The sequence below is a fragment of the Ranitomeya variabilis genome, chromosome 7, assembly GCF_051348905.1.
Source record: "Ranitomeya variabilis isolate aRanVar5 chromosome 7, aRanVar5.hap1, whole genome shotgun sequence".
Lineage (NCBI taxonomy): Eukaryota > Metazoa > Chordata > Amphibia > Anura > Dendrobatidae > Ranitomeya > Ranitomeya variabilis.
Genome location: NC_135238.1, coordinates 203619774 through 203632320, shown reverse-complemented (window position 1 = coordinate 203632320; position 12547 = coordinate 203619774). Strand labels below are relative to the sequence as shown.

At 46.1% G+C, this 12547-nt stretch overlaps 1 protein-coding gene across 1 annotated transcript in view; it reads left to right on the top strand.

Moving 5' to 3' along the window:
- Positions 1-2742: 2742 nt before the first annotated feature.
- PDK1 (pyruvate dehydrogenase kinase 1) overlaps positions 2743-12547 on the top strand; it is a 48530-nt gene continuing 38725 nt past the window's right edge. Inside the window, exons 1-3 of the mRNA XM_077272692.1 lie at positions 2743-3091; positions 7427-7568; positions 10261-10332. Of these exons, the coding sequence (XP_077128807.1) occupies positions 2968-3091; positions 7427-7568; positions 10261-10332 (338 nt within the window). The 5' untranslated portion in view covers positions 2743-2967. The remainder of the gene's footprint in view (positions 3092-7426; positions 7569-10260; positions 10333-12547) is intronic.

Sequence of the window (12547 nt, the reverse complement as noted above, 5' to 3'; positions counted from 1 at the left end):
CCCATCGTGCACTAATGTGCTGTGCGCTATGGTGCACACGTCGGTGCTGGGGCCTGGGAACGTTCTCGGAGCTCCATGGCCGTCTAACCTAAATTGCGCAGCTCCTGCTCCCTTCCCTGGACTTCTGTTCAGGTGTCGGTGAGTCGCCCGCCTGGGCAGTGGGGTACTTGTTACCGGGTCCGGTCGCACTTAAAGGGGATGTCACGGTGGCTACGACCCTGTCCGCGGCCTCAAGCTGATGGGGAAAGGTCTTTTAAGGGGAACTGTAAATAAAGTCTATTGTTCGTTACACCACCTGTGGTTCTCGGTCAGTAGAGACCGACCCCGCTTAAAGGGGTCCTCTGGGGTGATGGTATGGCGGCTGGATGGTGATGCTTCCCACAGGTGAAGCACGGTCCCCAGGGCTGCCAAGGCGTATGGGCAAGGATGGTGTATGCCGGCAAATAAGTGGAGGACACAGAGTTGTAAAGTCTTTACCTGGTTTACTGGCAGTAGCAGTCCACAGTCCAGGGTACCAGGAACAGGTGATAATAAGGTCCGGCCGGCCTGGAGGCAAAAGTAGATCCCTCTCTCAGGTGAGGTCCGTAAGCGCTAGATGGCGAGGTCCTTGCTGCCCGTGGCTTCTGTGCAAAGTCCTCTCCTGTCCTGGGACAGTTACCTGCATGGTAGGCAGCTTGAGCCGTTTTATAGGGTCTCTCATGACCCGGGCTCTGTAATGCTGCTGTACCTCAGGTGTGGTGGGGCAAATAACACGCAGTCCTATGCCCTCCAGTTCTGCCGTGTGACCTGGAGTACAACACGACCTCTGTGGGCTGCGTTGTCTGCTACGCTGTTAACAGAATCAGTGTTCTCAAGACCAAGACACCCATACTGTTAAGAGTTGTGATGAAGGTATCTTTAGAAATATTGGCCTTGTAGTAAATCTTGCTTTCCTCCACGAAGGGTAGTATTAGTAATATATCCCATCTGGTGCTTTGGGATGGGGACAGCATGGGCCTGTGTGATTTCAAATGCCAGGGCTGAATTTGGGTCCCAGTCCGTACCTGTGTAACAGAGTAAGACTACTATAGTGTTCACTGTCACAGATAAGGAATAGTCTACTCGGAGAAGACATTACAGAAACAGTGACGTCACAGAACATTGGAAACACAATAGTCTGCAAAATGAATGCACACAGTAATGTCATCATACAAGAACTAAAAATGATGGATGTCCTTGATGTGTAAAAATGTATTTTTACAAGTATTACTAAAATGTCATTAACTATGTATCAGTTTGAATATGTATCAAAATATGAAATTCTTTATCTTGAAATGTCGCAAAAAAATAAAAACAACCCGAAAAATCCAAGATGCCACAGCAGCACCAAGGAAACTGCAATAAACGCTATCAAAGTGTGATATGTACCCCAGTCAAATCTGCTGTTCGGCGTGCAAAAACCAAGCCCTCACACAGCGTCATTGACAGAAAAATAAACAACGTATGAAAAAACTCAACAAACTATGAGTTTCTTTACAAGTTAAGAATTTTTGAAATCAACGAAAGAGCAAAAAAAAACAAACAACAAAACCTCGACATGTTTGGTATCACCGTAACCGTACTGACCTGGAGACTCATACTGCCAGGTCATTTTTACTGCACAATTAATGCCGTAACCCCCCCCCCCCCCCCAGACACACACAAAAACGATAACGGAATTGTGGGATATTTTTTTCATCTTTGCAGAGCGCTTGGAAGTTATATTTTTTCATAGTTTTAGTACATTATATAGGTAAATGAATGGTGTGAACCAAAACTACAACTCGTCCCACAATAGACGAGCCCTCAGATCCAGTGGAGTAACTTGAAACTCATGGGCCCCGATGCGAAAGCTCCAACGGGGCCCCCAAATATTTTAAATCTTTAATAGCAATAGTCTTTTTCTATAGGCCAAAGGGACTTTTAGGGCCCCCTAGGCTCCAGGGCCTGGGTGCGATTGCAACCCCTGCACCTGTTGTAGTTCCCCCCCTGCTCAGATCTCTGTGTCGACAGGAAAATAGAAAATTGTGGCTCTTTGATAAAGGAGAGGAAAAAAACGAAAGCGCACAAATAAAAATCTGCTGCTAAAGATGGGGGAAAAAAACGCCAATGTGATTTTTACATTACAGAGATCGTCGTAAAATGAAAAGCCCTAAAAAAAAAATCGTGAAATTGATGCTTTTTTATTTCCATTGTTTACATAGAAGTGTTTAACTCCGTTACATTACACTGAATCATTTATGAATAACAACGTGAGGATAAGTTTTTGCTTTCCCTTTCCTGCACAGCAGAGGGCGCTCTGAAGCTTCCAGCTTGGTTTGATCGTGTATTTTGAGTCTCTTCCACCCCACACACAGTAGAGGGCGCTCTAATTCTTTTCCATTGCACTTGTCCCACCAGCTATAGCCTCTGACACGCGTTGAGTGTGTGACGTTGTCGTCTAGATTCCTCCACACTCGTTGATGATAGGTCACCTGCCGTTCGCCATGATTTGTTAATAGAAACACACTACATACAAGGTTTGATTTGCAGTGCGTCGCTCCATGTGACCTATTTTGATCGCTCTGATTGGCTGAGATGACAAAGATGGCGCTGGCTGTTTTTATCACGAAACCATGCCTCTCGGCATTATGATTGGTTGGAGTCGGAGAGTTTTGATTGGTAGCTCATAGTCTGACGTAGACTACTTTGGTCTTTTTGATTGGTTGAGAGGACAAAGATGGCGCCGGTTGTTTATTCACGAAACCACGCCTCCTGCTGCTGCTATGGCTGTGTGATTGGCTGGGGCTGGAGAAACGTGTATGTGAGAGAGGACCCAGAGGAGAACCGGAGAGGACACAGCAGACGGTCCCGGTGCACGGGCATTGATGTGACTCTGCTGGGTGTGTGGCATTTAGGTTTGCAGCGCCATTTAGAGGTGATACTACGGGAGCTCCCACCTAGCACAAGATGCGGCTCCTCCGGGCCCTCATGAGAAGTGCCCCCCTCACCAGCAGCGGCACCCCCACTCTGGTGGACTACTACTCCAAGTTCTCCCCATCCCCCCTGTCCATGAAGCAGTTCCTGGATTTTGGTGAGTTCATTCATTGCACTGGAGCCCAGGGTGTGCTTACAGGGCAAGTGCAGCCTGTTCAGTCCTTGTCCACAGGGGGGCAGTGTCTGTGCTGTGCTCCAGGCTGGGGGCCATAATGCCAGAGCTTCTTCTCACATTCCCCTGCTCCTCTGTTATTCCTCCTGGAAGCAAATAAACAACTGGGCGTTACTATTCCCCATGTCAAAGGGGTGTGTCCCTACATAGTCTGACTCTAGCAGCTCACTGGTCAGCAGCATTCTGTGTCGTTACACCCCCTCCCCTCCCCCAACTGGTAACATGCAGCTGTCAGATTGCTCCTACATCTCCAGGAATACGACAATGCAGATATATGAGAAACGCTAATCTGGGATTGTTACTAAGATGTCATTGGCGTCTTATTATTATAGCGCCATTTATTCCACGGAGCTTTACATGTGAGGAGGGGTGCACATATTAAAAACAATGATCATGACTGGTACAGGAGGAGAAGAGGACCCTGCCCGCGAGGACTCATAATCTACATGGGATGGGTGAGGATACAGTAGGTGAGGATAGAGCTGGTCATTGTTTGGTGGATCGGTGGTTACTGCAGGTTGTAGGCTTGTCGGAAGAGGTGGGTCTTCAGATTCCCTTTGAAGGTTTCCTTTGTAGGCGAGAGTCTGATATGTTGGGGTACAGAGTTCCAGAGTAGGGGGGATGCAATCTTATTAGTGTGGGGGCTACTTTACTTGTATCACCCCTATTATTTAAATGGAAAAATGGGGCAAACGCTGTTAATGCTTCATAATAAGAATGAGCCCCTGCCGCTCTGGCATCTTCTCCATTCTTCATCAGTTCGATGTGTCCCATTAAACTATGTGACATCAGTGTCCTTCTGTGCAGCAGCACACCATTATCCAGAAGGGTGATGTAACAGCAAGCTACTGTTGTGGTCATACACTTCCAGGGGGAATAACGGAGGGATTAATAGTAAGACACAGAGTTGTAAGGACACAAGGTTCCAGGACTGCGATTTCATAGGGAATGATCGTATTGATAGAAGAGGTGACGGCTCCTCTATGAACCATCATCATAGGTGATCACTGGACATCTGACCACTGCTGATTATCTAGAGGCCGAGGTCCCTCCTTTTTAGTTTTTAAGCAATCTGACCTCATCCAGTAAACCATTGTCCTATTGACAATTATACATTTTCGGGCATGATGTGATTTCCGCCAAGCTGCTCCTCCACTCTCTTCTGTCATCACTGAACCAATGCTGCTCTGAGGAATGGCCACGTCCTACAGTCTGGGTGCTAGGACTGCACTGTATAGCTGTCAGTATCGCTGGCGGCCCAGACTGCCTTGTTCATGGTGTAGTGGCCATTCTCGAGTTCTGCAGCTCAGTTCCATTACCGCAGGATCTGCAGTAACCAAGGACGGCTTCTTCCAAGTGCATTGTCACGCCCCCACTGCACTTCCAGCTTGATTTGCATATGTCACCTGTGCTAGTTTTCACAGGAGTGGTACATTGTATCTTTACAAAATGAATGGTTTTTATTGCGGGACAAGATGAGCTCCTACATAGCCGTACCACTACTTCCAAAGGTAAAAATGTGCTGAATATTCCCTTTTAAGTGAATGGAATCTGCTGTAGTCTCCTACACAGCCAGGTGGTCGGGACTGCACCAGCGCTGCGTCCCCTTCATTCTTTGGATCAATAGAGTTTAGAACCCCCCCCCACCTTCCCTCATGATCATTAGATCTAGATGGGAATAATACCCCTATAAAGGGACCAGTCAGCAGGATTGTGCACAGTAACCTACAGACAGTGTCAGGTCGGCGCCGTTATACTGATTACAATTATACCTGGTGATGAAATCCATCTTGTGGTTGTTTAATCTTGGATTTTCAGTTAATGATCTGCTCATGCTCTGTGGCGGCCTGTGGTGCTCTGATTAGATATTCATAATGCCGCCTGCTGACAGGTCACTGATCCCTCACTGACCTGCCCCCTTAGTTTACATACTGCATGTTATAGTTTGAAAAAAAAAATAAAAAATTACATTCATTATGCAGGTGCCGGCGGCGTTGCATGTGCTGCAGGATGATTGCATCTAGAATATCCATGTTTTTAATTTTATTTAGTGATACAAATTGCTTGAGGGAAAAAAAAAAATCTTCCTCAAAATGGCGCCAGCTGCACCAGCGCAGTAGCATAATTTGGAATGCGATAGATGCTACTGTGCAGGCGCCACCTCCTGTGCCATTTTGGCAATCTATCGCATTCCGAATTATGCTACTGCGCAGGTGCAGCTGGCGCCATTTTGAGGAAGATTTTTTTTTTTTCCCTCAAGCAATTTGTATCACTAAATAAAATTAAAAACATGGATATTCTAGATGCAATCATTCAGCAGCACAGACGCCGGCGCCTGCATAATAAATATAATTTTTTTTTTCAAACCATAATATATGAAGTATGCAAACTAGGGGGCAGGTCAGTGAGGGATCAGTGACCTATCATCAGTCTGCATTATGAATACCTAATCAGAGCACCACATGAAGACCCCCACACAGCTCCGCCCCGGAGCACGAGCAGATCATTAACACAAAACTGAAAAGATCAAGCAACAATCACAAGACTGATTTCATCACCAGGGATCTGTGTAATCAGTATAACGGCGCCGACCTGACACTGTCTGTAGGTTACTGAGCACAATCCTGCTGACAGGTTCCCTTTAAGAAAAACAATAATTTTGTTCATAGAGGAGAACATCTCTATTCGTACAACTGAGGAATGAGAGCGGGTAGGTAGCAATGTGGGGGACATGATAGAATGCTGTATATGGCGGTCCCAGTGTATACCATTATGGCCGGAGCTGTGCCGGGGATTATCGTATACTGGAGCTGGCAGTTGCTATTTAGCAGTTCCTTCCTATATTCCTGCCTCAGTTACCATTGACCTGCAGTCTGGCCCTTCACCCCGACCGTCCTGTTGTGCTGATTCATTGCTGCAGTAACATAATGAGCTGCCATGTGATCACCTATTCTTCTGTGCTGTGAATGGCCGCTGTGGTCAGAATGCAGCAGGCTAGGTCCTGGGCTTATAAATAGCCAGCAATGTCACCTTCATCTTATGCCTCAAGGGTAAGAAGCCAGCAGTGTCTGCGTGCCCACGCTCTTCTAATGGGGGCTGGGCACAATATTAGTATAAAGTGACAATGAGCATTTAGGTCCTATATAACGCATCATCTTGTTACTAATAAGTGGAGAAATCTGCAAATACATGGCTCTGCTTGTTTTTTTTTATCGTTTTTAAAGGCGCTATTTGGCGCCTCTCATTTTGGGGTTGAGGTGTGTGGCCACAATGTGGCGTCTATCACCTCTCAGGTACCGGAAAGTATCACTATTGAGACCTACTGGGCATGTGCATGATGCTTGCCAGCCATCTACGAGATTTTGCAGTTGACAGACGCCACATCAGGTAACATCTCTCAAATCTTGACGCAGAAGCCCTTTCATTCGCAATTTTAAAGCTTCAGAGCTGAAATCTCCCAACTTTCAAAGCTTTGTCTGGTGATTTTGATTTCTGGGAAGTGTCCTCTTTACTCCAGACATTGTACAGTAATGATGTAGGACTCCCAGCCTACTGACTGTTTCCAATACCCAAAAGAATTGTGACTTCAGCTCTGGACTACTAGGGTACATTTACATGAGCCTGTGAGAGATTAGGTTACACACCAACTTGGCCCACGCATCATTAAGATTCCCATTGTATAGTGCTAGATGCTGGAGGGTCACGGTGGATGCGGCAGGTCTGGATTTTTGGAGATGGTCATGTGATGGTTGCGTTACCTTTCATGTTGCAACACAAGCACCGATAGTTATCACTTGGCACTGCGATATATTGCAAACTTAATATAATGTGGCCAAATATACCTCGTATAAGTGGCATTTGCTTGACTTTTAAAGGGGTTTGTACCAATTGGACGGTGTTGTTCAGAAGGACACTCAAAAAGGACAAGATCACAGGGATCCAGAGGCTTCTACTTGTAACATTCAGTGTAAACAGTAGGAGCCCAATAAATTCAATATATCATCTCGTTGAGTCCTCCATACCAAGGAACACTTTCTGCTTTGCTCTCCATGATGGCTGGTAGAGAGGGCACCCAAGTGTTAAACTTCCCCTCTATAACGTGCAGAGAGGACATAGTGGTTCCCCTGATACACCGCTCTTATGTCTTCCACAGAACCGGATCTCCACGTTGGTAGAAGCTGAATGCACTGAAGCAATGACTTGGATACATTTGATTTCTGGTTTATATATTGAATATTTTGTTACTGACTTTCTCTGCAGGGTCGGTGAATGCCTGTGAAAAGACGTCCTTTATATTTCTCCGGCAAGAGCTGCCCGTACGGTTGGCAAATATAATGAAAGAAATTAGTTTGCTTCCTGACAACCTCCTGAAGATGCCTTCTATCAAACTGGTGCAGAGCTGGTAAGACGATCTCTACGGCACAGTCTGACGGCAAGTCTTCCCCCGTACGCTCTATAAATGTGAAGACCTTTTATACTTTTACCTGCTAATCTGGATTTACTGATAATCTGGCAGTGGAGGAAAAATATCCGTGGCCGGTAAATATTGTAAATTGGCTACGTGTCCTTTGGAGTTACAGAATAATCCCTGGGATCCTGCTCTTTACTCCCTGGGTTTATGGTTTTGTACACGGACACTATTTCATGGGATCCATTACAAAATCTGAAACTCATGACATCAATGTGAACAGATGATTTGACTTTTTTGTCTGTAGCTCCTGTCGGATTAGGGTGGTGGAGGAGGAATCCTTTGTGTGTGAACTAGTGGTAGTGTTAAGTCTGCCAAACTGTCTGATTTAGGCAAAACCAGCCGACCATCTTATACGTACGGTGCCACCTGAGGCTATGTCTACAAAGAGCTTTTTAGGAGCTTTTCTGCTCTAAGACCCGTTTGGGAAAACTCTTCCTTTTCAATTGTACGATAAATCTACTTTGTTGTTTACAGCAGTATTTTTTTCTTCTTCTTTCTGAAGTGGATTTGGAAAACCCTTCTTTGAAGTGGATTCTGATGGAATCTGCTCCAAATGAGGCACTGTCACATCCAAAGGATGCAAGAAGCCCTTCAGGAAAAAGCTCTTTAGGATATGTACATACAACGTCTTTTTCAGGTTTGTTTTGCCTTGAACCTACCTGATAAAAGCGCTCAATAAAATTTAAAAAGAATGAACGCATACATGGTGATGTCAAAATGACTTGCTGCGCACATGTTCCAGCTCTTTTAACTTCTTTTAACTGTTTCAGGCTTCAAAGGCCGCAAGCAATCACTTGGGTACATTTCATTTGTGGTTTATGATTTTGAATATTTTTTAATTACTTTCTCTGCAGGGTCATTAAATGTCTGTGAAAGGACATCATTTATATTTCTCTATTTCAGAATTTTTATAGTGTACGCGGCATCTTTCCCGTACAGGCAGGTTTTGGTGAGGCAGTGAGCCATTCCCTTACAGGCAGGTTTTGGTGGTGCATAGAGCCATTCCCGTACAGGCAGGTTTTGGTGGGGCAGCGAGCCATTCCCGTACAGGCACATTTTGGTGAGGCAGCGAGCCATTCCCGTACAGGCAGGTTTTGGTGGGGCAGCGAGCCATTCCCGTACAGGCAGGTTTTGGAGGGGCAGCGAGCCATTCCCGTACAGGCAGGTTTTGGTGGGGCAGCGAGCCATTCCCGTACAGGCAGGTTTTGGTGAGGCAGCGAGCCATTCCCGTACAGGCAGGTTTTGGTGGGGCAGCGAGCCATTCCCGTACAGGCAGGTTTTGGTGAGGCAGCGAGCCATTCCCGTACTGGCATTTTTTTTTGTGGGGCAGCGAACCATTCCCGTACAGGCATTGTCATGGGTTTACCACGACAGAGAGGAGACAGAAGACCGCAGCGTCTGATTTCTCCTACTCCTGCACTGATTAGAAGCACTTCACCTTCATATTAAATAATGCAGGTTTCTTTTAGCAGTGTGAGGGTTAATCTGCTCAGTTGAGAGCTCTTGGAAGTTTTCCTGCATTAAGGCTCTCAGCTGTTCACTGTTAGCTATTCTCTTCTCCTAAATTGTCTGGGCCCTGGCTAGCACTCATTGCCAGAGATAGCTTCATGCAGCATGGTTTGGAGATGGTGGTTTGTTGTTGTTGTTGTTTGAGAAGGTGTTTGGATTTATCTACAACTGTTGCTAGGTTTTGGTTGCATGTTAATTCCCCTCCTTCTCCTACTTTGCTGTTACCCCATCCTCCACTCCCCGGTGTTTACCTCTGTTGTTTGTGAGAGTATATTTGTATGTTTGGTATTTAACGTTACCCCTGTTCGTACTACCTTGTTGTTCTGGTTGGTGTATCATGGTACACTTCTACTTCCCTGGGTGGGGAAATGGTACAGACTGAGGGCGGATTAAAAGTTAAGGCAAGGTATGTGGCCCTGGTGTCTTCACCATCAGAAGTAATCCCAGGAACAGGGTGTGCTGGGCGCCCCTAGCATTAGGGACAGGGAAGGAGCCCCTGGTCCCGGGACACCCGACAACAGGGTGGTGACAGGCACGTTTTGGTGGGGCAGGGAGCCTTTTCCTACAGATTGCCTGGACATTATATTGTACATTTATCCTGTCACCGATCTAGTTTATGTGACTGATGTTGCATTACAGCTCAAAAATTTTCAAGGGTGCAAAATATTCCCTGACCAGCGTGCAAACTGAGTCTAATTAATTTGTCCTATAGGAAATCTGCTCCCATCTTACTTATACAACCTGCAACCCAAAATTGTCATTTGTGTTAGTAAAACTAGAATTACCGGTAAGTTTTTATAAATTCACATGTAATTATAGAAGTTAACTGAAATGGGTCGTCTCCTCTTTCCGGTGTCCGGGCTCTTCTTCCATTCTTTAGCTTTTTACTGAAGACTATGTCCAGGATCACGTGTCCTTAGACGACATTCAGGGCTCCCTAAATGGTCAGGTGAGAGGTTGGCGATATTTAGGATCACAAATTTCACCTTGTGGGTAACATAAATTCTAAAATCTAAATGCTTTACGCTGTCACAAATTCAGTTTCTTAAGAATATTTAAGGTAGCACTGTGCATCTATATAGACGATTCTTTAGCAGACATCTTTGTTTTGCAGGTATGTCCAGAGCTTCCAGGAGATAGTTGATTTTAAAGACAGAAATACGGACGATCCGGACACAGTCAGGCAGTAAGTATGCCGTGGTGTGTGGGTTTTTTTTTTTTTTTAATTATTATTTTTTTATTTTTTTATTTTTTTTCCTCCAAAAGCTCTAGCGCTAATCCAGGTTAAAAGCATCCATTATAGAGAGCCGAGGACTTTGCACAATGAGGGTCCGACCACAGGGCTCGTACAGCATGAGGAGGATTAAAAAACAAACTGTAAAGTAATCTTATAATTTTCACACTGGATCGTGGAGCCATTTTAGACTCCTACTTCCTGTTCTGTACAGAAGACTTTTCACCAGCCTCCTTATCATCAGAGGCAGGATCACACTGATGGGTAACACCTCTTGGTCATCTGAGTAGTTCCCAATCAGGGACCCGCTCTATGAGCCTGCATTAGTAGATTACATAGGCAGCTATTCATCTGAATGGTAACCATGTAATACTACATTTTCGCAGCAGTGGATATTGTGAGACAAGCTATTTAATTGTTTCATGCTTTTCTGATATACAGTACAGACCAAAAGTTTGGACACACCTTCTCATGTAAAGATTTTTCTGTATTTTCATGACTTCACACTGAAGGCATCAACACTATGAATTAAAACATGTGAAATTATATACTTAACAAAAAAGTGTGAAACAACTGAAAATCTATATATATAATTGTCTAAGGGTCACTTCCGTCTGTCTGTCCTTCTGTCTTTCTTTCTGTCACGGATATTCATTGGTCGCGGCCTCATTTTGGCGCCCCCCCCCCCAAGGACATATGCCCCCCGTCAGCCCCATCATTGCCCTCTCCTCCACCATCCCCATCATTGCTCTCTCCCCGTCAGCCACATCATTGCCCTCCCCTCCCCCCACATCATTGCCCTCCCCTCCCCCCACACACACACCATCATTCACTTCTCTGCACATTCACCTGCAGCGCGATACACACACACACACACACACACACACACACACACACACACACACACACACACCCAATACTGAGCCACACACTGTTGTGAATTCCGTTCTTGGGCTCCCTCCGGTGGTTGTGAATGGCACTTTTGTGAATTCTGCCCTTGGGCTCCCTCTGGTGGTTTTGAGTGGAACTGCTGCTCCTTGGGTTTAGCATTAGCAGCTGCTTCCACTGATCGTCTCTCCTGGCTCTGCTGTTTAACCTGGCTCTGGGCTTCAGCCAGTGCCAGCTGTCAATGTTTCTTGGTTGGATTCAGATCTCTCCTTGGATTTCTCTGATTGCCGGTCCATTTCAGCAAAGCTAAGTCCTTGCTTGTTCTTTTGTTGTCCACCTGCTGTGAACTTAATCGCTCAGCTCATGTTATGTTTTTTCTTGTCCAGCTTTTCAGTATGATATATTCAACTTAGCTGGAAGCTCTGAGGAAGCAGATTTGCTCTCCACACCGTGAGTCGGTGTGGAGATTATTTTTGTAAACTCTGCGTGGAATTTTTTAGCTTTTAATACTGACCGCACAGTAGCCTTTTCTGTTCTGTCTATTTAGGTATTTTTGGCCTCCTTTGCTAAATCCTGTTTTCATTCTGTGTATGTCATTTCCCTCTCCACTCACAGTCAATATTTGTGGGGGGGCTATCTATCCTTTGGGGGTTTTCTCTGAGGCAAGATAGCTTTCTGTTTCCATCTTTAGGGGTAGTTAGTTCTCAGGCTGTGACGAGGTGTCTAGGGAGCGACAGGAACATCCCACGGCTACTTCTAGTGTTGGTGTTAGGATTAGGAACTGTGGTCAGTACAGATACCACCTCCTCAGAGCTTGTCCCATGTTGCCTCTTAACCACCAGGTCATAACACACACACACACACACACACACACACACACACACACACACACACACACACACACACACACACACACACACACACACACACACACACACACACACCTCTCACCTCTCACCTCTCCTCGTGCTCTGCCGCATCTCCATCGCCTTCCTCTGACACAGCCGGCCGCTGAATGATGACGTCATCCAGCGACGCGTCTGTGTGAGAGGAAGCAAGAAGACAGATCGCTGGGCAGCGGAGCTGCAGGGATTTCTCCCTGCCTGCCGCAGCCACTCTGCAGGGGCTCCCCTCCACCTCTGCACACATTGGGAGCCGGCGCTCTGCAGCTTCTCTGTGCCGGCTGTCAGCTTGACAGTCGGCACAGAGAACAGCTGACTCCCAGACCGGGGGCGGCAGAATGCAGCCGCCGCGGGAGACACTGCGGACCGCCGAATTA